The sequence below is a fragment of the Myotis daubentonii genome, chromosome 3 (assembly GCF_963259705.1).
Source record: "Myotis daubentonii chromosome 3, mMyoDau2.1, whole genome shotgun sequence".
NCBI lineage: Eukaryota > Metazoa > Chordata > Mammalia > Chiroptera > Vespertilionidae > Myotis > Myotis daubentonii.
In genome coordinates, this window is record NC_081842.1 from 199,847,279 (window position 1) to 199,873,532 (window position 26,254).

Sequence of the window (26,254 nt, forward strand, 5' to 3'; positions counted from 1 at the left end):
ATTTTCCTCTCCCATTTTGGGGGATTTTCCTTTCCACAAAGACCACACCCCCCACTCCAATGCTACTGACTCGTGGCGTCTGGACATTAGAGCGAAGTACTGCGGCCATTGCCTTTATCCTTCCCAAGTGGCCTCGGTTCCCTGTTGTCATGGTAACCTCTAAACCACACCTCGGGCGGAAACTTGGAGTGACACAGGCACTAGTTACTGTGATGGCTCCAGTTTGCCAGGTTAAAACATGGCCACCGCCGCAACACCTAACTTAAGCTTCTCACTAAATACCCGGGTCTGACTACCCTGGAGCCTACTCTACCGCAGGAAAGAGAGGAACAACGCCACAACAGCGAGCGAACAACGTTCCGGAACCCCCCATCCGACCTTTAACTCCTCCCGCCTCTCTGGGAGGCCTCCGACCACCGCCCAATGGCGTCACTTCCGTCGACCTCTGCGCCCAGGATGGACAGGCGCGCCATCCAATCAAAAGTGTGGGTATGTCCCCAGGGAGCGGTTTGACACCGGAAGTCCGACCCCTCCCCGACTGGTTACGTCAGAATCGACATGGCCGGCTATCCCTACGGACAGGTGAGTTTGTGAGGGGCGGACGAATCCAGGCCGGGGCCCCAAACCCCAGCTGTGCTTTCTCTCCTGTTTCTCCGTGCCCTTCCTATGCTGTGGTTGACTTTAGCGAGGTCTCGCGTGGATGAGAAGGGAAAAGCGATGGTCGCTTGCGCCGCTCTCACGTTACGCAGAACTGCACGTCGCGCTCGCGAGGCTTTGGGGACCTGGGCCCCCCCGAACCCCCCCGCCCAGACTCAGGCTGGGCTTGGCCCGGGCCGCGCGCTTTCCCGGAGCTCCCGCAGGGTGCCGGGCGGGGTCGTGGACGCCAGCGCCGCGTTTAGAGCACTGGTCCGTCGGTATCATTTGGGGCGTCGGATAAAAGCACACCCCGGACGTATGGCATCCGAATAATCAGGAGACTCTTTGGTTTTAGTTGACTCCACACGTGAGCTTGTTGAGTACTTGGTACTTGGTCCAACGCCTCCGTTTCAGACCCAGGAAAAATGAAACGCAGAGAAGACAACACACTTCCCCGAAGTCGCCAGGCAGTGAGGCAGCGGACCCTGGAGCTGTCGGCAAATGCTGCTTCTCCGCCTGCCACCCTTCTTGATCCAGCCACGAGCACCCGGCCCGGCGAGGCTGTGGCCGCAGCCCTTGGTCGGCTGGGAGAAGGGCTGACGGAGGGGGTACAGTTGGGAGGCAGGAAGGTTCCCCCGAGCGCGGTGTTGTGCCTGCCGGAGCCGAAGCTTCCTACTCGGTAAAAGAGGGCCAAGCAACAGGCTCTCCCCGATACTGGTAGAGCCGTTCCGAAGAGGAACGAAGGGATGCTTGTAAGCCATTTGGCACCACCAAGAGTGTAACGGGTGTCACCTTTTCGTGCTTTGATTTTTACTGGACTCCTCGAAGGCCAGTGCTGGGAGGGCCCTCAAAATAGTCCCTTCATTTTAAAAGGAGAAAACAGCCCGGAGAGGGCTCCTGAGTTACCCAAGATCACACTCATTTAGGAGATAAAACCCATGCAAGAAAAAAATGGTTAAACTAGGTCATACGGGGTATTACAGAGTGCTCAGTGGGGTCCAGTTAACATGCCAAAAGATGGGACAAGAACCCGCCGGGGGAGTGCAGCCCGTGCAGTTTTTGCACACGATATTTGGATCTCCGTTCTCTCAATCATGTCGACCTGGGAGGCATACTAGCAGGGAGTCTCATCCCCAGTTTATAGCTGAGGAACCAGCCCGGAGAAGTTAAGCGGCTTGTCCAAGGTCATACATAGCAAGCAAGCGAGGGGATGAGGCCAGGGCTAGAACTTAAACTCCTTTCATTGCATACGTAGCCGAGGTAGGAAAGAGAGAGGCCAGCGTGGGCCGCAGTTAGGAGGAAGTACTATAACCTGGCAGTGTTTCCCAAGCTCCATTCTATCTTCTGAGTCTTGTGAAATGTTAATAGGTATTGCTAATGGAGGAAGAGTCTGCGGTTAAATAAGTTCACAGAATACTCTGTTAAATAGAGCTGAACAGTTTCACCACAGGGCATCTCAGTATTTCTTAAGTTTACTTAACCATGGGGACCCCCCCCACCCCTTTTTTTAATGTGTAGTCTTTTTTTTTTTTTTTTTAATAGTATTCTGAGAAACCTGGTTTGGATAAACATTGTCATGGTGCATTGTTTTTCAGTGGATGGTCTGCATCAGAATCACCTGGGAGCTTGTTAAAAAAAGCACACTTGGGGTTCCGCCAGAGACCTGTTGTGCAACTAGGAAGTGCCTTACGTTTTAATAAGCTTTTGGAGGTCATTTGTATGCGTCCTAGAGGAAGTGACATAGAATTTAAGAGCCTGAACTTCCAGGTTGGACAGAACGAGGCTAGAATTCTAATTCTACTACTTAATAGTTATATGCCCTTGGACAAATTTATCTCAGGGCTTGGAGCCTCCGTTTCCTACTTGTAAAAAGAGAGGACTAATACTTCATAGGACTGAAATGAGGATGAAGTATGATAAAACCTACAGAAGCTTGGCACATTGCTGACACGTAGTGTGTGCCAGCGCATGGTGGCACAGTTCTTGCTGCTGCGATTGTTGTTAATCATGTCATGCTGCCTGGGCCTATGCTCAGTGAAATATTGAAAAGGAGTACAGAGAAACATGCCTGGAATAGAAGAAGTGCTTTTGTTTCCCCATCATACCCTTGCCTACCTCTTCAGCTCCTGGTCCATGGTGTCCCAGGAAAGGAAATGGGTTGTTTTAAAGCATCCAAAAGCATAGCGCCACTTCCCCTCCACCTGATACATAGCCCTGGAGGGTTCCAGCTTATTATTAGGAGTCAAAACTAATTTTCCACTTCCTCTAGCCCAGGGTCCTCAAGCATGACTATGTGTTCGAGTAGTAAAACTCAAGTATCCTTTGGACCTGTGGAGGAGCCAGCCTGATGGGTTTCAATGCTTAGAGCTTGGTCCCTGAGGCCAGAGAGATCTGGCTTCAAATCCTTGCTCTGCCTGTTGCTTGCAGAAAGTTCCTGGAAAAGTGTGAGGCTTGGTTCCCCTTCTTTAAAAGGGGGTTGTAATGAGCTAATCCATGTTAAGTGCCTGATACGGTGTTTTGGTATAGTAATTACTCCGCGTGGAAAAGGGATACAGATATAGGGATTGTACAGACAGTGTACCAAGTATTAAATGGGAGTAAGTGTAAGGTGTAGGACAGCACAGCTGGGATACCTAAACTCAGTCTCCAGGGGAGGACGGTTTCCTAAAGGAGGTGGCATTTAAGCCCCACATTGAATCTCCGGCAGGAGTTAGCTGGATGAAGACATGCATGGTATTCCAGTAGAGGGAATATATGCTCCAAGGCCAGGAAGCAAGTGAGAGCCCAGTATTTTGGAGGAATTTAAGGAGATTAGTCCATGTGCTGTGAAGAGGGAGAAAGGGGTAAGAAATGAAATGAGAAAGGTAAGCAAGGATCAGATACCTTTTTGAGGAGTGTGGACTTGGTCCTAAGAGTCGTGAGGGAACTGCTGAAGCGTTTTCTCCCGTTTGTGCTTTGGAGCTATTACCATGGAGCACTGTGGGAATGGGTTGAAGCAGGAGGGACTGGAGGCAGGGAGACCAGTTTCAAAGCTATTGAACTAATCTAGGTTAGAGAAAACAGTGACCTGGTGAAAATAGTTTGAGAAGCATTTGGGAGTTAGAGTTGAGGAAACTTGGTGTCGGAGGGGAGGAAAGAAGAGGTGCCCAGGCAGGCACTAGGGTCTCCCACTCACTGAGATGGGAACACAGAGGAACAGATTTGGAGGGAAGGTCCAGGAGGTTGTTGGATACCTAGGTCTGCAGCTCAGGTGAAATGAAGCTGGAGGGAAAGGTGGAACATTTGGAGTGTCAGCTCAGACATGGTAATTGAAATCTTGGGACACTTCCTGGCTCACTGTTTATTGGCTGCAGATTTCTGGACTTTAAATATTTTAGGAGGCTCTGCTGGTGAATGTCTGAGCCACTCCTGTCTCACGATTGTTTAACCCAAGCATGTCAAACTCTCTGCCCGCGGGCCGCATGCGGCCCACAACAAATATTTTTGTGGCCCAGCCAATATAATGGTGTGTAAGAAACATTTTAATAGAAGTTTTGTAACTTAATTTTTACAATATCCTGTTATACATAATTATTAATAATGAACTACAATGTTCGCTAATGACAGATTACTATAATCGTGTTGCATTCATTTCCCTTACGCACAGGCGCACCATTTCTCTCCACGGATACTAGCAGTGAATATTTTAGCAGAAGATTGACATCTCATTAATCTTGTACTGAGTTGTTTGGTGTGTGCAACAGGAAATATTTTGCTTTTGGAGAACAAGAAAAATAGGTTTATTTGCTTATTAATTTGTGCAGTTATTCAGTGCCTGGTAAGTTAATGTTCAAGAAAAAATATTAATTTTTACTAAAATATTCTATTATTTTATGTTAATGATTACTCACTTATTTCAGCCTTTTGTATTCAGCGTATCTCTATCAAAATAAACCTACATTTCTATGAAAATTGAAGCTTTTTTTGTGGCCCACATAAACTTAAACCTTGTTTATTTGGCCCATTTAGCCTTTGAGTTTGATATGCTTGGTTTAACCCCTTAGAATAGGCTCTAGCCCCCTCCAGCAGGCACTTGAGAGATAGCTCTGGAGAACAGACTTGCCTTGGCAATGCAGCCTACTCTCTTCCCCATCACGACTCAGCATGGATCAACCTTTGACCCTTCCAAGCTTCACAAGAATCTTGGATGTAGAAGCATGAGCCTTCAGAGCCAAAAGGAAATAGAGGACTTTCTGAGTGGATTATTTGGTGTGTGAGCTCCTACCACTTGCAGGAATACAGACAGATTCCAAGATTGACTGAAAGGTTGGACTGTAGGGTCTTTGGGATTTCTTACAAGACTGTGGCTCTCAAATTAGGTCTAGGAACTGGGGTGCAAAAAGAATAAGATTCTTCTGCATCTCCCTGATTCCTGCGCTTGAAACCTCTGAAAGAGCACTAATCCAACCCTTCCCCCTAAACCCCCTTCCACAGTAGAAATCCATCATATTTGACAGATGCATTTAGGACAATCCCTGGCATCGGCACATGGTAGATGCCCACACATTTATTGAAGAGAGTAGTGTAGTGGAGTCATGCAGATCCTGATTAGAATCCCAAATCACCTGTTTTAGCTGCATCATCACAGGCACAGTATTAAACTCTCTGAACCTTAATTTTCTCATCTGTAAAATGGAGATAATGCTGCTTTCTTAGGGAATAAAACTACTCTTACAGGACTGAGGATCAGTGAGAGCCAATTGAACTGGAAGCATTTAGCAGAGCCTCAATAAAATGTTAATTGCCCCTCTCCCACCCATTTCTGTGATGCTTTGGAAACCATGGTTACTGAACTGTCTCCTGTCTGCCCCCCACCTTTCATGATCTTGTGTTTATCAGCATGAAATGCTCTTGGGAAAAACTCTTAAAAAGGTTGACGACATGGAGTAGTATAAAAGAACCTGGAGTCAGGGATTCTGGTTTTCATTTCTGATTCAGTCCTTTACTGACAACTTGATGACCCTGGGAACCTCTTTTCCAGCCTGGATTCTGCCTCAGTTGGTGGCGCCACTTCATATTTTTGTGCAGCTAGAAATCTGTGTCATTCCAAGCATTTTCCTTTCCTCTCTCCTCCCTCCAGCTCTTCCCTAAACTAATTAGTTACCAAGTCATGTCTAGTCTGTCTCTGAAATAGCTTCAGAATTCATCCTGTTCTCTCAGTCTCCAAGCCTGCTATCTGGCTCAAGCCCTGCCAGCCTGGGGCTTAGCCTACTGCCTCCCCCTCTCTTAGCTACTGCCTTCCCCGCTAGCTCATCCTCCACACCGCCGCTGGTTAATTCTCTAAACAAGGCTCTGATCTTGTTCCTTCCCACTGGAAACTCTTCTATGGTGCTCTGTTTCCTCCAGCACAAAGCCCAAACTCTTCAGGGTGGTAGTCATTTGTTTAGATTTTTATGGGGGCTTGCAGGTGCCAGGCACTGTGCTGGATCCTGGGTACCGTGATGAATGAGTTCCACTGTCTGCCCCTGGGGAGCTCCCTGTTGCATGGAGGAGACAGAAACAGAAAATACTCTTAAGGTACCAATAACTCATCAGCTAACTGAAGTGTTGCAGGAGAGGTGTATAAAGAGCCTACCTCTCAGTTCTTGCCTCTGCCCCCTGCTTTTCAGCCTATTCCTTGACCACCCATGCTTGCTCATAGATCTGTACCTGTGCCTTTGTCTCTCTTCTCCCTTCTGTCTGGAATGCCCTTTTCTGCCTTCCTTTTGGAGAAGGCCTATGCATCCTTCACTGCCAGCTTCAATATTACACCTGCCTCCTCCAGGAAGACTTCCTTGAACCACTTCATGAATTTTTCATCTTATTGCCCATTTATCGTTTGACAAACAGAACAAAATTCCTCAGCTCATGCCTTCTTGGTAGCGTTTAAGTAGGTTTTTCTGGTGGTATTGATCAGACTATCGTAATTATCTGTGGGCTCCTTGAGGACAGACCCTATATAGTTTTGTGCCCCCAGGCCTAGCATAATGTCATCACTCTGTAAATGTTTGCTAAATGAAGTCTTTCAACAGTTGTGCACCTGAGTTTCTTCATCTAAAAATGAGCCTGCTAGTTTCTTCCTTCTTTCTGTTAGAGGATTTGCCGAAGACCACTGCATAGCAGCATTGGCATGAAAGTGCAACAAGGGATTTGGAAGCCCATAAACCTTGGGCATCAGCAGGGCTGATGCCAGCACAGATTGCTCTTGCTGAGATTGTGGTGTCTGGAAGCATTTCCTGACCTGATAATCTTGGAGTAAATGTTTACTGGCCTCTACCGACCTTCGATACTGTCTGCTTACTATGTGCTCTGCCTACATGCTTTACTAAAAGCAATTGTATGACCAAGCTGAATAAAAACAGTCAAGACTAGGACTCATCGTTCCTCTCCCAAAAGAAGTTCCACCTGGCCCCCCCGGTTAAAACTTATTTCTTGAGTAATATCTTCATTGTGCATTGGCCCTCCTGCAGTCCCTCTAAACCCACTGTGCAGGTCATGGCAAGTGGCGCCTGAACAGGTACTTGAGAAGGTTCGCCTGAGGGGAACGAAGTCAAGTGGAAGTTCACTGAACGCACAAGCCTGTGCCAGCTGTGGAGTCGCAACCGTAAGTGAACGGGGGCTTTTCTGACATTAGCCAGGCCAGTATGGGGCAGAATTCGAGTAAAGGGGAAAAACATTATTGTAGACTGTTGGCTTGCATGCTCAAGGAAAAGGGAATTAAGGTGTCAGAAGGTACTCTATTAGTTTTTGCATATCATCATAGAACATAATCCCTGGTTTCCTGATGAGGGCACGTTAGATGTAGAGTGTTGCGAAAGAGTAGGACAGAACTTGAAGAGAGCTCATCAGCAGGGGAAAAACTTGTCCCCAAATTGTTTCTCCTTGTGGAGCATGGTATTGCACTTGCTGGAACCTTTCAGAGAGGCAAAGGAGGCTGGACCTCTCCCCTTACACCCTCCGCTCCTACAGAGGAGCAGGAAGAAAAATTGGAGGAATGGCTTTCATGTCTTCCTCCACCTCTGTGTCCTGATCCTGAAATATTGATTCACCGCTAATAGAATCAGCTGTTCAAAATGCTATCCAAGAGGGATTAAGGGACATGACGGTGGAGGAGAGACTTGCTTTTCTTGTTATAGAGGTAGCTAACCCACATAATTCAAATTAAATACTAAGACAGCATGACAAATTTGACTTTAAAATGATAAAGGCTTTGCGTGAAAGCATAGTACAAAATGGTCCTGCAGCTCCCTTTACTGGAGAAATCGTGACTAACGTTCCTGATGCATTCCTGCCTCCTTTCGATTGGTACGCTTTGGCTCATGCAGCCCAAGATGGAGGGGACTACTTGCTATGGAAGGGAGAATTTTTAGAGAGATGTCAAGAGCAGGCTCGTACCAATCGAGGGCAGAATGTCCAAATAACTTTTGAAATGTTAGCAGGACCAGGACAATACAGTGACTTGCAAAATCCGCGAGGGTATGTGCAACAAGCTTAAGAGCAGATTAAACTTTGTGGAAGAAAGGCCTGGTGGGCTTTACCAGCTAACGGGGATCCTGAGGGAGCTTTTATTAAGTGTATGCAGGGACCACGGAATCATTTTCTGATTTTGTGGCTCACCTTACTCGAGTAGTGAGACGGCAAATACAGCATGTAATAGGAGACATCTTGATTCGGCAATTAGCATATGAAAATGCCAATGCTGATTGTAAAAAATGTCTGACACCACTAAGAAAAAGTGGTACCATTACAGAAATGATTCAAGCATGTCAGGATGTAGAATCAAGCACTTTTAATGCAAATTTACTAGCTGCCGCTGTAACAGTGAGGAGTAAAAAATGTTTTAATCGTGGGAAGCCAGGACACTTCCAAAAGGAACGTAGGCAGCCAGAAAGGACTCAGGGTGGCGGACAACAGAGGAAAGGCGTGCGCATTCCACCTCCCGCTTGGAACAACGCAGCTGCACCCTCCTTGTGTCCTAAAGTCAGAAAGAAAATCACTGGGCTAGTCGATGTAGATCTAAATTCCATAGAAATGGGCAGCCCTGACATCAAGGCATAGGGCGTGGCCAGCAGGGAAATGGCCAAAGGGGCTTTCCCCAGCCCTGGCAACAACAGGTGGTTTATCCCCTGCAAGGCCCACAGTGAATTCCTTCATCCAAGCCACTCCGGGGAATGCAGGCCTTAATCTCACCAACACAGTAGCAGTCACTCAGACCCCTGACATAGCTCGGCAAGCTGTTCCTATGGGAATTGGGGGCCTTTACCACCAGGAGCGTTAGGATTAGTTTTAGGAAGAAATGGAAACACTAAAAGGACTGTTTTGCCTGGAGTCATAAATTCAAATTATAAGGGAAAAATCAAGGTAATACTAGAATGCAAACAGATTATGCAAGTTACCCCAGGACAAAGAATTGCTCAGCTCCTACTCATACCTTATATTCAGCAAGGTAAGGCTATAAATAGAAAAAGAGGAACACAAAATTTGGAAGCTCAAATATCTATTAAATACATGAAATTAGTAAAACCCATCCTATAATTAATTTAAAAATAAAAGAAAAACTAAGAGTTTAGTAGACACTGGAGCTAATGTCAGTGTTATTAGTAAAGAATTCTGGCTTCCAAATTGGTCTATAGTAGAAACTATGGGGTCTATTACAGGGGTCATAATTCCTGATAATATTCAACGTAGTACTGCAGTGTTAAAATGGCAAAATAAGAAAGGATAAACAGAATGATTTCAGCCCTATATAGTCTCTGGAATTTCAGTCAACTTATGGGGCCGGATGTTTTGGAGGGTTTATAAGCGTGTATTGTTACCGGCAAGGGATAACAGTTAATAACTCAGATGGAATATCAAGCTGGTCAAGGTTTAGGGAAAAATAATCAGGGGATTAGAAAACCCATTCAAGCCAAAAGGAACCCAGGAAGACAAGAAGTAGAATATCAACCTTTTTAGGAATGGCCATTAATCAATCTCCTCACCCTCATGCTAATCCTATACAATGAAAAGATAATAAACCTATATGAATAGATCAATGGCCAATAACCAAGAAAAAATCAGGGCATATTCATGAATTAATACAGGAACAACTGAAGGCTGGCCACATAGAGCCTACCAATAGTCCTTGGAATACTCCTATATTGACAATACCTAAGATGGCGACGGGAAAGTGCCGGTTGTTCCATGTTCTTAAAGCAGTTAACACTACTATACACACCATAGGAGCTTTACAGCCTGGACTCCCAGCGCCTTCACAAATACCTCTAAATTGGTCTCTTATATAGTAGTAAATCTCAAGAATTATTTTTTCACCATTCCCTTGGCACCTCAAGATAAACAAAAATACACCTTTTCCGTACCATCCATTAACAATGTAAAGCCTATGAAAAAATATCAATGGAAAGTTTTGCCTCAAGGCATGGCCAATAGCCCCACCTTGTGTCAAAAATACATTGCTCAAGCTTTTCAACCATTAAAAGGCAAATATCCCCAGCATTACATTATCCATTACATGGACGACTTGCTCTTGGCAAGCCCACAGGAAAAGCAGACTTTAGCAATGTTTACCCAATTTAAGCAGCAGTCACCAACCGGTGGTTTGTGAGGTCCGAAAGATTGGCGACCACTGAAATAAAGAAAAAAACTCTCTAAATAGGGCTTAAAAATTGCTCCAGAAAAGGTACAAAGAGAAACGCCCTTCAAATACTTAGGAACCATAATTAAAAACCAATGTATTAAGCCTCAAAAGGTAGAAATACAAAAAAATTGCCTTAAAACCCTGAATGACTTTCAGAAATTATTAAAGGACATTAATTGGTTAAGACCTTATCTAAGAATCTCTACAGAAACAATGACAAATTTATTCAATATACCTAGGGGTAACTGTGATCTTTCCTTGCCCCAAATGTTGGCAGATAAAGCTACGGAGTAGTTACTAAAAATTAAACAGGCAATATCCTCAGCCCAAGTAGCACGGGTACAGCCTAAGTTGCCTGTGTTAGGACAGATTAATATTACTATAAACAGTCCCATTTGGGTCATCTTCCAAAATAAGGACTCTCCTGCTATTATTAAGTAAATTCACCTAGGGCAGTGGTCGGCAAACTGTAGCTTGGCAAACAGCAGCTTGCGAGCCACATGCGGCTGTTTGGCCCCTTCAGTGTGGCGCTTCCACAAAATACCGGCTCTTCCACAAAATACCGACTTCTGTGCATGGGCCACGAAGTTTCAATCGCACTGTATGTGCACGCCCCCACGTGGTATTTTGTGGAAGAGCCACACTGAAGGGGCCAAAGAGCCGCAGGTGGCTCGCAAGCCGTGGTTTGCCAACCACGGACCTAGGACATCAAACCTCTAAAACTGTGGTTACATATATAGAACTCATGGCTCAATTAAGACCTCAACTCCAAAAGCACTGCAGGCAGCTTAAAGAAGAAAAGCCCCACTACATTTATCCTCCCCTTACCTGGAAGCAGTTAGAAACCTTATTTCAGACAGATTTAAATTTGCAAATTGGAATAAATGAATATTCATTTATTCATTTATTCAACTTAGTTGTCATCTACTAAAAGACAAATTACTACAATTTTTATATTACACCCCATTATTATACCAAAAAATACTAGACAGGAACCTATTCCTGAAGCATTAACTATTTTTACTGATGGTTCCTCTAATGGTAAGGCTGCTTATCATACAAAAAAGTCAGACCAAGTCATCCACACTAGTCACACTTCTGTACAAAGAATTGAATTAAAGGCTATCAAGGCTGCATTGCAAAATTTCAGAAGCCTCTCAATATTTCTAATTCGGCCTATGCTACTGGCCTAGTAAGCAAAATTGAAAATGCTCAATTAAAGTCTATACTATTTAAACAGTACAGCAAATTGTACAGCAAAGACAATATCCCTTCAGGCCTGGTGCATGAAAATTCGTGCACTTGGGCGGGGGGTGCAGGTCCCTTAGCCCGGCCTGCGCCCTTTTGCAGTCCACGACCCTTCGGGGAATGTCCACCTGCTGGCTTAGGCCCACTCCCTGGGGGGGGGGGGATCGGGCCTAAGCTGGCAGTCAGACATCCCTCTGGGAGCCCAGGAGCCCTTGGGGGATGTCTGACTAATGGCTTAGGGAGCGGGCTTAAGCCATTAGTTGGACATCCTTAGGGCTGTCGAGGAGGCAGGAGATGCTGTGCTGGCCAGCCATGAGCTGGCTTCTGCCTGAGCAGCGCTCCCCCTGTGGAAGCGTACTGACCACCAGGGGGCAGCTCCTGTGTTGAGCATCTGCCCCCTGGTGGTCAATGCACATCATAGTGACCGGTCGTTCTGCCATTAGGGTCAATTTGCATATTGCCCTTTTATTAAACAGGATATCAGGGCTCATATCACCCTGCCTGGTCAATTAACAAAAGAAAATGCATATGCCAATCAGTTAGTCATTTCATTACAGCAAGCCACAGAATCTCATCAGCTTTTAGATCAGCCTGCCAAAGTATCCTATCTAATAATAGACAAACATTGGCTAATCAGCAGGATATGCAAATTAACTGCCAACAAAGATGGCAGCCGGCAGCCACGCAGCTGAAGCGAACATGAGGCTTGCTTGCTCCAGTGATGGAGGAAGCCAAGGTTCCCCGCCTGCCGCGGCCCGGCTCTGAGCTCTGAATGCAACAATGTTTCAATTATAGAAGCTAAACAAACCCCAGATACCTGCTTTCAGCCAGCAGCAGGCTCAGAGCTTAGAGCACCAGTGATGGCAACAGAGTTTCAATTATAGAAGCTAAACAAACCCAGATACCTGCTTTCAGCGAGCCATGGCCTCAAAGCTGGAGCCAGCTCTCAGCTCCAGTGACAGCTATAGAAGGTAAATAAATCCCAGAATTAAAAAAAAGAGAGAGGCTGGGAGCTTCAGTAGCCCGCCAGCCTGAAAACGGCCCTCAGCCCCTCACCCAGACTGGCCAAGCACCCCAGTGGGGACCCCCACCCTGAAGGGGGTGTGACCAGCTGCAAACAGCCATCAGCCCCTCACCCAGCCTGGCCAGGCACCCAAGCGGGACCCCCACCCTGATCTGGGGCACCCTTCAGGGCAAACCAGCCAGCCCCCACCCGTGCACCAGGCCTCTATCCTATATAGTAAAAGGGTAATATGCAAACTGACCCTAACAGCAGAAAGACTGGGAATGACTGGTCACTATGACACACACTGACCACCAGGGGGCAGATGCTCAATGCAGGAGCTGCCCTCTGGTGGTCAGTGTGCTCTCACGGGGGGGAGCTCTGCTCAGCCACAAGCCAGGCTGATGGCTGCCAGTACAGCAGTGGTGGTGAGAGCCTCTCCTGCCTCTTCAGCAGTGCTAAGGATGTCTGACTGCAGCTTAGGCCTGCTCTCCGCTGGCAAGTGGACATCCCCTGAAGGCTGCCGGGCTGTGAAAGGGCACAGGCTGGGCTGAGGGACCCCCTACCCCTGAGTGCACAAATATTTGTGCACCAGGCCTCTAGTTATCTAAATAATTCTCAATCACTCGACAGCAGGATAAACAAATTATCAAGGAATGTCCCACTTGTATGTTACATCTGCCTCAAGGGCCGGATACAGAAATTAACCCTTGAGAATTGAAGAGGGAACATATCTGACACATGAATGTAATGCATTATATTCCTTTTGGATGTCTTGGGGCATTGCATGTCTCTGTAGAAATCTTTTTAAAGGTCCTTTGGGCCACCACATCTACAGGGAAAATGGCAAAACAAATCATTAATCATTGCCTAACTTCTTTTGCTGTCATGGGAATTCCAAAAATTATTAAAACTGACAATGGACCTGCATACACAAGCTGTCATTTCCAGCAATTTTATACAAAATGAAAAATTCAACACATTACAGAAATACCATACAACTCCTAAGAACAGGCAATTATAGAACGCCAACATCAGTGGCTAAAATCCCAACTTGAAAAACAAAAAGGGGAAATACTAGAGAAATCTCCTGTAGGTAGACTACACCAAACCTTAATTACCTTAAATGTTTTCACTTGTAATGTTCATGGTAAGACCCCAATGAAGCTACACTGGTGTTGTGATGAGCCAAAGGAAAAAGGCTTTGTCAGGTGGAAGGATCCTGAATCTGATTTATGGAAGGGTCCTGACCCTTTGTTAACATTTGGTTGAGAATATGCTTGTGTATTTCCAGGAAACTCCTCCAAGCCTGTGTGCATTCCTGCAAGGAACATCAAACTTCAACATGGATCCACGGGAGGAACTGACCAAACTATTGAAGACCTTGCACCCAGAACCTCAACCTATACCTCCTCAACTTGTACCTCCTCAACCTGTACCTCCTCAACCTGTACCTCCTCAACCTGTACCAACTCAACCTGTACCTGTGGCCGCAGACAATCAAACACCCTGCCCCCAAGTAGCACTAACCCCAAACCTCGTGCAGAAGATAAGGAGTGCGAGGCGAACGAAGCAGACAAGAGACAGTTTGGAAATGACATGGGGGATGGTGAAGAAGACAATTCATAAAGCTGAGCAAGTTTGTGAGGATACAAGAATCCCAAGAACACCTGAGAATGTTTTCCTTGCCACACTAGCAGTCATCAGTTGTGCGGTAAAACTAGTAGGGGTACATGGGGAATTGTATTAGACTTATGTTCCTGACCCTCCATGGATGAGACCCCTTACTTGGGCTGATCTCCCGCCTAGTATAGTCACCAATAATATCAAGCACCTTGTTCATCCCAGGGGACCACAGATAGGACAACGAAGTATTTGGGCAAACTATAATTATACAGGTGTCACCACACAGCTTCCCTTTTGTATGACAAAGAAACTACTGCACCTTTGTGTGTAGAATTAAAGAGAGGTCTTTGGTTAGCATGGACACCAAAGGAAGTGGGGGCCGGGGGGCAAAAGCCCACATACATCTACTATCCCTGGTTGCCCCAGAAGAGGTACAGAAAATGTAACATTATTAAGATATCCCCCCATTATGTAAAAATTTTTATAACTGGTACCCCACAGGGGAAGAAATTAATTGGCAAGACTGTTATGGTGCCTACCCCACCAACAGCAGTCTTAATAATAGTTTTTCCTTTGTGAATTGGTGACCCCATGGGTCTGCATATAGTAGCAATCACACCTTAAAATGGAAAGGGACTGTGTCCTACCTATATGTTGAATCTAATCACTCCACCTCATGGCATGGAGGAGGATTTGTTGGATCTCAATTACAACATGATCATTGGCCCCTACAAAACACATACTGGAAATTAGCTACTGCACTTGCACCTATAGAATGGTACAGTTATCACTCTAGCTTAAATCACTCTACTCATACTTACATCTTATGGGGAACTCCCAATAAGACAGTATTTGCCACCACCTGTGTATCTGATCTTTTTGTACTCCTCTTGAGGCCCATCCAGGTGTGCCTTAATGCAAGTTAATTGTATAAGGCTGTGGTCAGCAAACCGCGGCTCGCAAGCCACATGCGGCTCTTTGGCCCCTTCAGCGTGGCTCTCCACAAAATACCATGTGCGGGCACACATACAGTGCAATTGAAACTTCGTGGCCCATGCGCAGAAGTCGGTATTTTGTGGAAGAGCCACACTGAAGGGGCCAAAGAACTGCATGTGGCTCGCGAGTTGCGGTTTGTCGAGCTGCAGTTTGCCGACCACTGGTATAAGGTATCATGCACAGGCTGCACGCTATCCCATTGTGTTAATTCCACCTATCGAAAGGATTCCCTCATGATATTAAGACAACCCACTTTCGCTTGGGTTCCTACTAACCTAACCGAGCCTTGGGAATCTCATCAAACCTACCAACTGTTACATGACCTAGTAAAAATCTTAAAATGACCAAAAAAAAAATTCCTTGGCATGTTAATTGCAGGACTCTTTGCTCTAGTATTGTTACTTACTTCTGTGGGAATTGCTGCTGCATCCATGGTACAAACTGTTCAAACTTTTCAGTTCGTACAACAAGTTAAGAAAAATGTAACTAAGACCTTGTCCAAAAAAAAAGAGTTGACAGTCAATTTGAAATAGAATTATCGGCACTAAAATCTACAGTTCTATGAATGAGTGATAAAATCCACAGCTAAGAGCAAAGAGTGTCCCTACATAATTTTTCCCAGATTTGTGTGACCCCCTTTCCCTATAACAGCACCTTACACCCTTGGGAATCAGTAAAAAATCACCTTCTTGGTACTTAGGGTAAAGGTAACACAACCCTTGATATTTTAGAATTACAACAACATATTGCACAATTATCCCAGGCAAACTTACAAACTAGTTCCTTAGATGCCTGGCAACAATTTAAAACGGACATGGAAAAATTCAATCCTTTTCATTGGATCTCTCTACATTTACCTTTTAGCATAACCACTATTGTCTTCCTTTTTTTTTTTTAAAGAAATATAACATGAATCACATATGTACTTTTATTTTTTAAAAAAATATTTTATTGATTTTTTTACAGAGAGGAAGGGAGAGGGATAGAGAGTTAGAAACTCGATGAGAGTGAAACATTGATCAGCTGCCTCCTGCACACCTCCCACTGGGGATGTGCCTGCAACCCAGGTACATGCCATTGATCGGAATCGAACTTGGGACCCTTCAGTCCGCAGGCTGATGCTCTGTCCACTGAGCCAAACCAGTCAGGGCACTATTGTCTTTCTTATTCTTGGGTTTGTGTGTTTATTTTTAGGCTGCAAATGTGAATGAAAAGTCTCAAAAAGACTCAAGCCCTACAGACGGCATACACTTTTCAAGATTTATTAAGAAAACAAAAGGGAGATGCCAGAGACCACCGCATAGCAGCATTGGCATGAAAGTGCAACAAGGAATTTGGAAGCCCATAAACCTTGGGCATCAGCAGGGCTGATGGCAGCACAGATTGCTCTTGCTGAGATTGCGGTGTCTGGAAGCATTCCCTGACCTGATAATCTTTGAGTAAATGTTTAATGACTTCTACCGACCTTCGATACTATCTGCGTACTATGTGCTTTGCCTACATGCTTTACTAAAAGCAATTGTATGACCAAGCTGAATAAAAAAGGCAAGACTAAGATTCGTGGTTCCTCTCCCAGAAGAAGTTCCACCTGTCTCCCATGCTTAAAACTTATTTCTTGAATAGTGACTTCATTGTGCATTGGCCCTCCTGCAGTCCCTCCTGAACCTGCCGTGCAGGTCGTGGCAAGGATTGTTGACAGGATTCTGCCAGGAGCATTTGTGTGTATGTGAAAGTGCTTTGTAAACTGTACACATGAGGGCTTTAATGCAGGGCGGAAAGGAAAGGGTTCAGTTGCTGCCAGGCTGCACTGGGCCCCTAGAATGTGATAGGGAAGGCCAGAAGACCTGTCTGGCAGCCCCTGCTTTGTTCGCCTCAGGGCATTTCTGAGGGTGCCCTATGCCAGATGCAGTTTATGGCTTTGTTCATAGGGCTTATTGTGGAGCAGCTACTTCCTGGCTTGGTGTTCAGCCTGATCTTTGGGTGTGCCCAGACTTTGCACAGTCCCCACCCCCTTTTCTATCCTACCCTGGAATCTTGTTCCCTATTGCTTAAGGAAAGAATGCTGTAGCAGGAGCAGTGGGAGTCTTTGGGTTTGGGTGTGGGTGGGGAGTGATCTAGCTCCGCCTCTACCTTCAACTCATCCTATATAATAAAAGCCTAATATGCAAATCAACCGAATGGTGGAACTACCGGTTGCTATGATACATGCTGACCACCAGGGGGCAGACGCTCAACAAAGTAGCTGCCCCAGCCTGCAGGCCCCAGGCCAGCTAAGGTGGGTGCCAGTGGGGGCCCTCCCTCCCATCACCCCGCTGGTCATCCTGCAGAGGGAGGCGACCTGTGGCAGCGGTGGGGAGTGGAGCTGGTGAGCAGGCAACACCAGACTGGCCGAGGTCAGTGCCAACGGGCCTCCCTCCCCCCCATCGCCCTGCTGGTTGCCCTACAGATTGGCCCTGATCGCCGGCCAGGCCTAGGGAACCCTACCCGTCCATGATTTCGTACACCGGGCCTCTAGTAGTGTGATTTGAAAAAGTCCCTTCCCCAGTTTTGGCTGAAGAGGTTACTAATAAATTGGGTGACCATGCCTCTCCAACTCTCTTGGGAATCATTTTCATTTTTAAGTCTCAGTTCAAATGCTGCTTTCTTAGGGAAACCCTCCTTGATTTCACCATCTCATTTGTGATCCGTGGCACATGACTTATGCGTCCATTTTAAACACCTATTTCCTTATGCGGGTTCATTAGGTGTTAGGTGTTACGGAGAGGATTTCCATGCCTCCTGCTAACTGTGAGCTCCTTCAGACCTTGTCACTCTCCTTTATATCTCCACCTGAGTTTACTGCACAGGGCTTTTCTGATGATGATGATAATAATAATTTAATAATGATTTATTGATCATTTTCTTTATGCCCAACACTGTTGTTAGAACTTTGTTTTCTTATGTTAGTGGTTTTCAGACTGGTACCTTGTTCTTCTTACAGGCCTCCTCAGCAACTGGAGAACAAGCGCCTGGAGCCCTTCCGAGTAGCTGCTACCCTGGTGGAGGGCAATATGGCAGCGGGGTACCCCCTGGTGGTGGTTATGGAGGAGGTCCTGCCCCTGGAGGGCCTTATGGATACCCCAACCCTGGGGGCCTCCCCTCTGGAGCTCCAGGAGGACCCTATGGTGGTGCAGCCTCAGGGACCCCCTATGGTCAGCCACCTCCAAATTCCTACGGTGCCCCGCCTCCTGCGCCTTATGGACAGGGACCTCCTCCAGGTAAGTAGGGATTTGGGGCTCCAGATGCCTCTGACCTTGTTCTCAGTTACCCAGGGCCCATCCTTGTCCTTCCTGTGGATGTGAAGGCAGCCCAGCATCTTGCTTCTAGCTTCAGCGTGCATCAGCAGAATAGAAGTGTTTTAGTCAGCTTTGCTGTGGAACAACAACTCTCTGGCCACAGCAGCAAACATTGCTTTCTGTTGCTTGCTCACCCTCATTTACTCTTGCTTACATGTCAGAGCTGTGGGCTTGGCTGCTGAGAGTCTGCCCCACGTGTCTTTTCTTTCCAGGCCCCAGACTGGAGGAACAGCCGTTATTGGAGATTTGTTCTTGTTGCAGATAAAAAAGAGCAGGAGAGTCACAGGAATGCGTGATACCTCTTAAAGTCTCTGCTTTCAAGTACTTTATATCTCCCACTCCATTCTCTTGGCCAAACCACACCCCCTAGTCCAGCCTCTTACCAATAAGATGGGAGTGGATACTCCTCATGGAGGGGCTCTGCAAGCCACCAGGCAGTGGAGAGGATGGACAATGCTCTTACAGGGGAGGTGGTGGGGGCAGGGCATAGGTGAGCAAATAATTGGAGATAATACAGCCTGTCATGGGGAGAAGCCCCATTTCTGTGGGAGACTGACTACCATATGTAGAAAGGCAAGGTAGTGTAGCTGTTGAACGCTTGGGTTTTGAGATCAGACAACCTACTGACCTGACCAGATTACTTTACCTCTTTAAGCCTTAGTGTTGACATCTGTAAAATGGGCGAGTGTCCCTCAGAACATTGTTAATAAGGATAAAATAAGAATGTGCAGGTAAACATGAGCACAGTGTCTGGCATATGGGAAGGGCTTAATCAATATTCTCTGAGAGGACTTGTACTGAGACATTCTTAGCAAAGAGGTGTCAGCATTTAATGTGATAGCAGATATGGCAAGGGCCATACCACTGACAGATGCTGAGGCAGGCAGATGGTGGGATGAGTTAGGGGAGGGATAAAGAGCAGAGATACTAAAGGTGAGGTATTGGACAACATGGGGAGGGAAAGGGGCCTTGGCTATGCAGTGGAGGCAGAGAATCTTGGGTGAGGGTTTCGGGCTCAGTGAAGATTTCTGAGTGGTCTCAGGGGCCAGGAGAGGTGAATTCTCAGTCCCCGGTTTCCTCCCACACTCATAGCCTCTTCACCATATGCTGTTCCCAGGAGACCAAGGCAGCCTGGAACCCGTCTGGTGCACCTGAAGGGCCTCCTGGGAATGGCATTGCTGGGAAGCTGCAGCATCTTAGCAGATGTACCCAGGCAGGAGCCTCTGAGGGGATGTTCAGACCATGGGGTTCTAAACACTGAGCTGTGGCGTTTATCTGGGCAGAGCCCAGAGCTTCTGGCCATTTGCTTTTAGCTCAGCAGCTTCATGGTGGATTTCCTCATCCTTTCAAAATCTTGTCTCTGAGCCTACATGAGGTCATTGTAGGGAAACCTTATATTGGAGGCTTATCCCTCCAGGGCCTGAGGCCAGAGATAATCTCTGGGGCTGCAGAAGAAAGGAAAGATGTGCCTTAGGCTCTTAGCTGCTCTCTCTGCAACTCTTCACCCAGCCGGCCACCCACCATTGCCTCCTCTGTAGTGCGGCTAGTGGCCTCCTGGAGCAGTGCTCTAAAGTGTGATCCATATATCACCTGCAAAAAGAATGGGACTCCACCGGAAGCCCCACCTCAGCCCCACTGAGTCCGGGATCTCAGGTTGGAGCACCACTGCTCTGTAAGACAGGGTTGACCAGTAAAGGTGCCCTACTGCCCACTGGAAATACCCGGATGGCACTCCAAACCCAAAGGGCCTTTCCAGCCTCCTCACCTGAATTGCTTCTTCCTCCCATCAACCCAGGACCCCTCGGAGTACTCTGAACGTACTCTGTGCCTCTGTGTCTTTTCTTCTCCCTGTAACAGCTCTGTCATCCTTTCAGATCCAGTTTACTGAGTATTCCTTCCTCGTGGAAATGGGACTGCACACATTCCAGGCCTTTTGCTAAAACTTTCTGTTGCTGTTATCTGGTTTTATCATCACAACCACCTCGGGAAGTAGGTCTGAAAAAAGGAAACAGTCTGAAGTCGCACAAACTAGTAAGGGTCAGAGCTCTTTGCTTTCAGAACCCGGGCTCTTCTATGCAAACTGCAGGGACCACCTGTTACAGAGACTGTCCCTCTGGGGGCTGTGGCCCTCACTCCCCATGGCAAAGCTGCTGTTTTAGAAAGGATGGTGGGGCTGCCTAGTTTCCCATTCAAGGAAGCTAGATAGTCCCTCCATCAGGCAAACCTCCTGGCCTCATCTTTGGGACTGGGTGGTGGTTTCTGTGCTCTAGAAGGGCCCATGGCTGTCTCTGATACCGCCTGTGCGAAGGGGCCCTTTTTGTGGCCAGTTAAGTCATTAGGTTTAGCAGTACTGTGTCACTCTGGCCTTTCCTAAGATAGTCTGTGCTTCTCCACTTTCATCTATCATCCTTTCCCCTCCTCTCCAGCTCACTCCACATGTCTCTTCAAGTGAGTGATCCTTTCCTCCATCTACTGACAGACACACAAAGCTACTTAGGGTGCATACTCCCAGCAGACACACACAGCACTAATAAGCTGCAGCCACATAGGGCTTAGCTTGTAGCAGGCGCTGATATAAGGGTTTTCATATAATTATATCTTCATAATTTATGAAGTAAATGCTATTGTGGCCTCATTTTACAGATAAGAAAACTGCTACACAGAGAATTTAAATAACCAGGGCCTATAAAGTGGGGGCTGGGGCCTGAGACTCTGAGGGTCTTGGGTTGACGGAAGGAAGGAGCAATTCGGGTGAGGAGGTTGGAAAGGCCTTTGGGTCTGGAGTGCTGTTAGGTTGAGGCCTGCTCGGCATGAATTGAGCACTTTACCTTTCTGTGCCTGCCTCTGTGCTAGCCCCTGGGGATTCAGATGAGTTAGGCTCCTGCCCAGAGGTTGCTCCAAGTCTAACCAGGAAGGTGGTTTAAAAACATGTACACAGGGGAGTGAGCAGGGCCATAAAAGAGAAGGAGTAGGTCCCCTCAGATCTTTGTGGATAAGAGAACCCCTAGACAGGAAGGCACTTAGACTGGCTCTTACCAGCATTTCTGCGATTGGCCTCGAGACCTTCGTTTGACTCCCTGATTTGCACCCCTTCCTGCAGGTGGCGCCCCTCCCAATGTGGATCCCGAGGCGTACTCCTGGTTCCAGTCCGTGGACTCCGATCACAGTGGCTACATCTCTGTCAAGGAGCTGAAGCAGGCCCTGGTCAACTCCAACTGGTCCACGTTCAATGACGAGACATGCCTCATGATGATAAGTGAGTACCAGCTCTTCCCTGTGGGCGCAGGCTCGGGGCAGAGCCACCCGAGGTCTGACAGTAGGTGGGTGGGTGACCATTCTCGGAAAAGTCGTTTAGCCAGGGGGGATTTCAGACAGAAAACTGGGTTCAAGGAGTGATCTCCTAGACTGAGAGCTCTTCCCCTGAGATCTTTTCTCGAGTCCTAGGCCCTGCTGAGTCACAGGCTCACTCCATTTCCCATTCTTCAGAATGGGATCTATGCCCTGGTAGGAGATGGCAGGGAGGGGTCATCTGCCTGCAGGGAGAATGCAGTTCTGGAAGGGTGGCCAGGGCGGGGGCTGCTGTGGCACCTGATGAAGGTAAGTCGTGGGTAGAGGCATCTGGGCCTTGGGCCTGTGGTTCTGTGGAGTCTCCTACTCCATCCAGCCTGAGGAGAAGGGCTGCCTGAGGACCCCTGGCCCTCAGCCCTGAAGCCTTCCTTCCCTCTTTCCCCGTCCCCCCAAGACATGTTTGATAAGACCAAGGCAGGCCGCATTGACGTCCACGGCTTCTCAGCCCTGTGGAAGTTCATCCAGCACTGGAAGAACCTCTTCCAGCAGTACGACCGAGACCGCTCGGGCTCCATCAGCTACACAGAGCTGCAGCAAGGTGAGTGCCGTGTTCTCTTCCCTCCCTAAGCAGAGCAGGGCCTTTTCTCTAGCCTCTGACTGCCAATGTCCACTGCCCTGCTAAATGTAGCCCTCAGCACAGACTTACTCCTCCCCTTCTGTGGCCTGGCTGCGGCTTTGAGCCAGGACCCAGGGCAAGGGAACAGCTGGGTCCCGGGGTCAGGGCTGGACTCCTGATGATGGCACTCCTGGCAGTGCCAGGTGAGACAGGCCCAGCCTACAGAGCCTTGGGGATGGAAATGTAGTAGCCCAGGATCCTGTGAAACCAGGATGTGGTGTGTGTGGCTCTTTCCGCTCTCGTCTCTAGTATGCGGAATGGGAAGAGCCCTGTATAGGGGCTCAGAAAGGTGGCTTCTGTTGCTGGCTCTGCCAGGAGGCAGTTACCTTCCCCACTCGGGCCCAGACTACTCAATGCTGCATTTGGGTAAGATGACCAGCGGCCACAGTTCCAGGTCTGGTTCCAGTTCTGATTCTAGAGCAGCGGTCGCCAGCTGGTGTTCCGTGAGGTCTGAAAGGTTGGCGACCACTGCTGTAGAGGAAGGGTGTTAGTGGTCTGATAAGAACCTGACAGGCAGCTTTGCCACCTGAGAGGGGGAAAGGGATCCCCAGAGAACCCAGCCCCTTGCCCTGGCTGTGGAGTTCAGTCCTATTAAGGAGTTCTGTTGTGGGGAGGGGCAGAGCTCACCATATCTGCACCCTGGCAGAAGGGAGAGGAGATGGCCTGACTGATCACCTACTCCTTTGCAGAGTAAATATTGGTAAGGGTGATGTTATCACAGCCAAACTAGTAGTTATTGAATGAATGCTGGCTAAGCACTGTAATATGTACTTTCAACATGTTACATTATTCATTCTCCTCATGTGCTAGGTACTGTTTATTCTCTCCCCCACCCCCCCCCCCACCCCTTAGATGAAGGGTCCCTTTTGATTATGCTTTTATGAATGAGAAAACTGAGGCATGGTGTAGGCAGCATACTCGGGCCACATAGCCAAAGGAGAGGTGAGACTAGCCTGGGGCAGTAGGTTATGCAGAGAGGAAGGAAGGAAGGAAGGAAGGAAGGAAGGAAGGAAGGAAGGAAGGAAGGAAGGAAGGAAGGAAGGAAGGAAGGAAGGGAGCCAGGAAGCCCCCCAGGCGGAGGGACATGGGCAGCGGCACGTAGGCTGTGACCTTGGGACTGCCCACAGCCTTGCCTGGGTGGATGATGATGTTCTTATTATTTGTGACAACACTTACTGAGTGTCTGTTATATGTCAGGCACTGTGCCAGGTGCTTTACATGATCTCCTTTCATCCTTACTGAAACTGACAGGTAAGTATTGTTCTCATTTAGAGATGGTAAGTCAGAGGACTAGCAAGGTTAAGTAACTTGCCGAGGGGCTGTTTTGACTCTCGAGCAGGTCCTTGGCACCCTGTGCTGTGCTGCCTCTGCTGGTCGCACCGGCCCAGTGGTCCTAGGGGCTCAGACTTCCTTCTGTAATGCGGACGAGTCAGAGCTGAGCGTGGGTGGCCTGGTGTCATTCTGGGGCCCCAGGAGCCCCTGACTGACAGACCATAATGGAGATTCAGAGAAAGGGACGAGGCCTTCCAGCTAAGGGAGCGTCCAGGCAGAGCCCCTCCCTGCTGCTGTCCTCTCCTCCTTCGGTGCTTGATCCCTCAAAGTCCCCTGAAGTGCTGTGCTCTGTGGAGCTGGCCGATGGCAGTGCTCACGGTGGGTTTCTGTGTGCCCCTCCTCTCCAGCTCTGTCCCAAATGGGCTACAACTTGAGCCCCCAGTTCAGCCAGCTCCTGGTCTCCCGCTACTGCCCGCGCTCCGCCAACCCCGCCATGCAGCTAGACCGCTTCATCCAGGTGTGCACCCAGCTGCAGGTGCTGACCGAGGCCTTCCGGGAGAAGGACACAGCTATGCAGGGCAACGTTCGGCTCAGCTTCGAGGACTTCGTCACCATGACCGCTTCTCGGATGCTCTGACCCAGCCCATCTGTAGAGAGTGGCGTGCACTGGGGCACCCCTCCTGGCTCTTTGGAGTGGGAGAAGCCTGTGGGCCGCTCTCCTTTTCCTGCTCCTCCTGATACAGCGCTGTTCGCCAAGAGGGCCGGGACCCCTGTGTCATAGCCACCAAAGAGTGGGGTCCTGGGCTTGACGTAGGAGAGGACTGGAAGTTACATATCCTTTCAGCCCTGAGCGTGTAAGTGGCACAGCCTTGCAGCAGGAGCAGGAGATGCCAGTCATAGTGATCGGCTGAGCTCCAGCCTCTATCTTTCCTTTCTGTGCCCCAACATAAGTGTTCATCAGCGTTTTACTATGAGCACCTGTGTCCCCAAACCCGCTCAGTCCTATCAAATGAAGCCAGTTTCTCCAAAGTGGATTCTGACCAAGCGTGAAAAAGATGTGCCCAAGGGACCAGGGGCTTGCATCCCCCCCACCCCCCCCACCCCTCCCCCATGCCCACAGTCGTGTGTGTCAACTCGTAGCCACCTGGGGCTGTCCCGGCTCGGGGAGTTTGGGCAGTCTGCTCTCTGGGCATGTTGGGCCAGGCTGCTGCACTCCTCAGCTTGGACCCCTCCCTTGCCCACCACTCTGCCTGGCTTCAGTCCCCAGGGGAAGTTGCCACCTCCCTCTGCCAATGCCCTTTTCATTCAGAGCCAAAAGTTCAGTGAAACTGTAAGCTTCAATAAAAGGATGAAGTCTGTTCCACATTTTCCACCATGCCTTCCCAGCTACAGGTTTATGTGCTCATCTGTTCAGTCACTCATTAATCCTTTCATTCAACAAAGATTTAAGTATCTACTGTGTACCACGCCACGCAGAAAGCAGCAGCCGAGGAGGCTGCTGTCACTTACCAGGGTGAAGTTGAAGGATAGGGGGCTGGGCTCAGCTCAAGAGGCTGATTATGTGTTTTATAACTGTTTTAGGGCTGGCATTCTGGGCTGGACGCAGCCACTCCAAACTTTACAGCCTGGCCTTTTTATTATCTCAAGCCCTGGTTTTATCCTCCAGACAAACTGCACTTATTAAGTCATAACTTTCCCCCCGTGTTTATTAAGCACAGACAGCTGTACTGGTCTGCTGGCTTTTCCGATCAGCACGATAGCCAGTCTACACTGAATGTCCATAGTGAGCTGACAGAATTTCAGTCCAAAGCCCAAACCCCAGACACCTGGTTTGCCTGGGAGACCTTACCATGGGTGATGGTGTGAGAATCCTTTTGCTTTGGGGTGAAGGTAAGAACTCCCAAGCCCTTGGCGGGGCTCTCCTCTCTGCAGTGGACGGCTGGGGAAAGAAACTACAGCTGTTTGGCAGCTCAGTGAGGCCCAGCAGGTATGTTGGCCTGGGCAGTTCAGTCCCATTCTCTGTAGGTTAGAGTCGTAGAATTGGATGCATTCCCAGAGGCCAGCCACCATCCAGAGCTCGAGCCCCTCATGGCCCCATGTGAGTCCAGCCTCTGCTTGCCAGCCTCCAGTGACAGTTCAGTGCACGCCAGCCCTCTGGATGCCTGGAATCTGCCACACATTCCCCCCCAGTCCTGGGCTCTTCAGCTTCTCACTGAGCATCTCTCCCCTTGTCATCCTGGTCACGTCCCTGAATTTTCTCCAGTTCATCATAAGGCTCACATGGCACTGGGTTCAACCAGCAGAGAGTAGGGGAAGCTTCTGTTGTTTCTTTGTTCCCACTGAGCCAAGTGTCTACTGAGACCCACCTTTAGAACGATGCCAGTCCTATCGGCCTTGTGCTCAGCTGGGGCTGAGGAGCCCAGGACCCAGCTTGGTCCTTGTGGGCACAGTTGGTTCTGAGCGTGGGGCCAGCCCTCACACCTCATTCTGCACACTGCACTTCCAAGCCTGGCTACAAG

At 48.3% G+C, this 26,254-nt stretch overlaps 1 protein-coding gene across 3 annotated transcripts; it reads left to right on the forward strand.

Moving 5' to 3' along the window:
* Window positions 1-428: 428 nt before the first annotated feature.
* Window positions 429-25,093, forward strand: PEF1 (penta-EF-hand domain containing 1). 3 transcript variants are annotated; one of them, XM_059690413.1, is made up of 7 exons: window positions 530-582; window positions 7,147-7,258; window positions 13,837-14,256; window positions 18,145-18,421; window positions 21,600-21,755; window positions 22,242-22,385; window positions 24,143-25,093. In XM_059690413.1, exons 3-7 carry the CDS (start codon window positions 13,888-13,890, stop codon window positions 24,370-24,372), a joined length of 1,176 nt encoding a protein of 391 aa, XP_059546396.1. In that variant the 5' UTR covers window positions 530-582; window positions 7,147-7,258; window positions 13,837-13,887; the 3' UTR covers window positions 24,373-25,093. The 3 variants fall into 3 exon arrangements, with proteins under 3 accessions (XP_059546397.1, XP_059546396.1, XP_059546395.1); XM_059690412.1 differs by lacking the exon at window positions 530-582 and having other exon boundaries at window positions 6,768-7,258; XM_059690414.1 differs by lacking the exons at window positions 7,147-7,258; window positions 13,837-14,256 and having other exon boundaries at window positions 429-582.
* The last annotated feature ends 1,161 nt before the right edge of the window (window positions 25,094-26,254 follow it).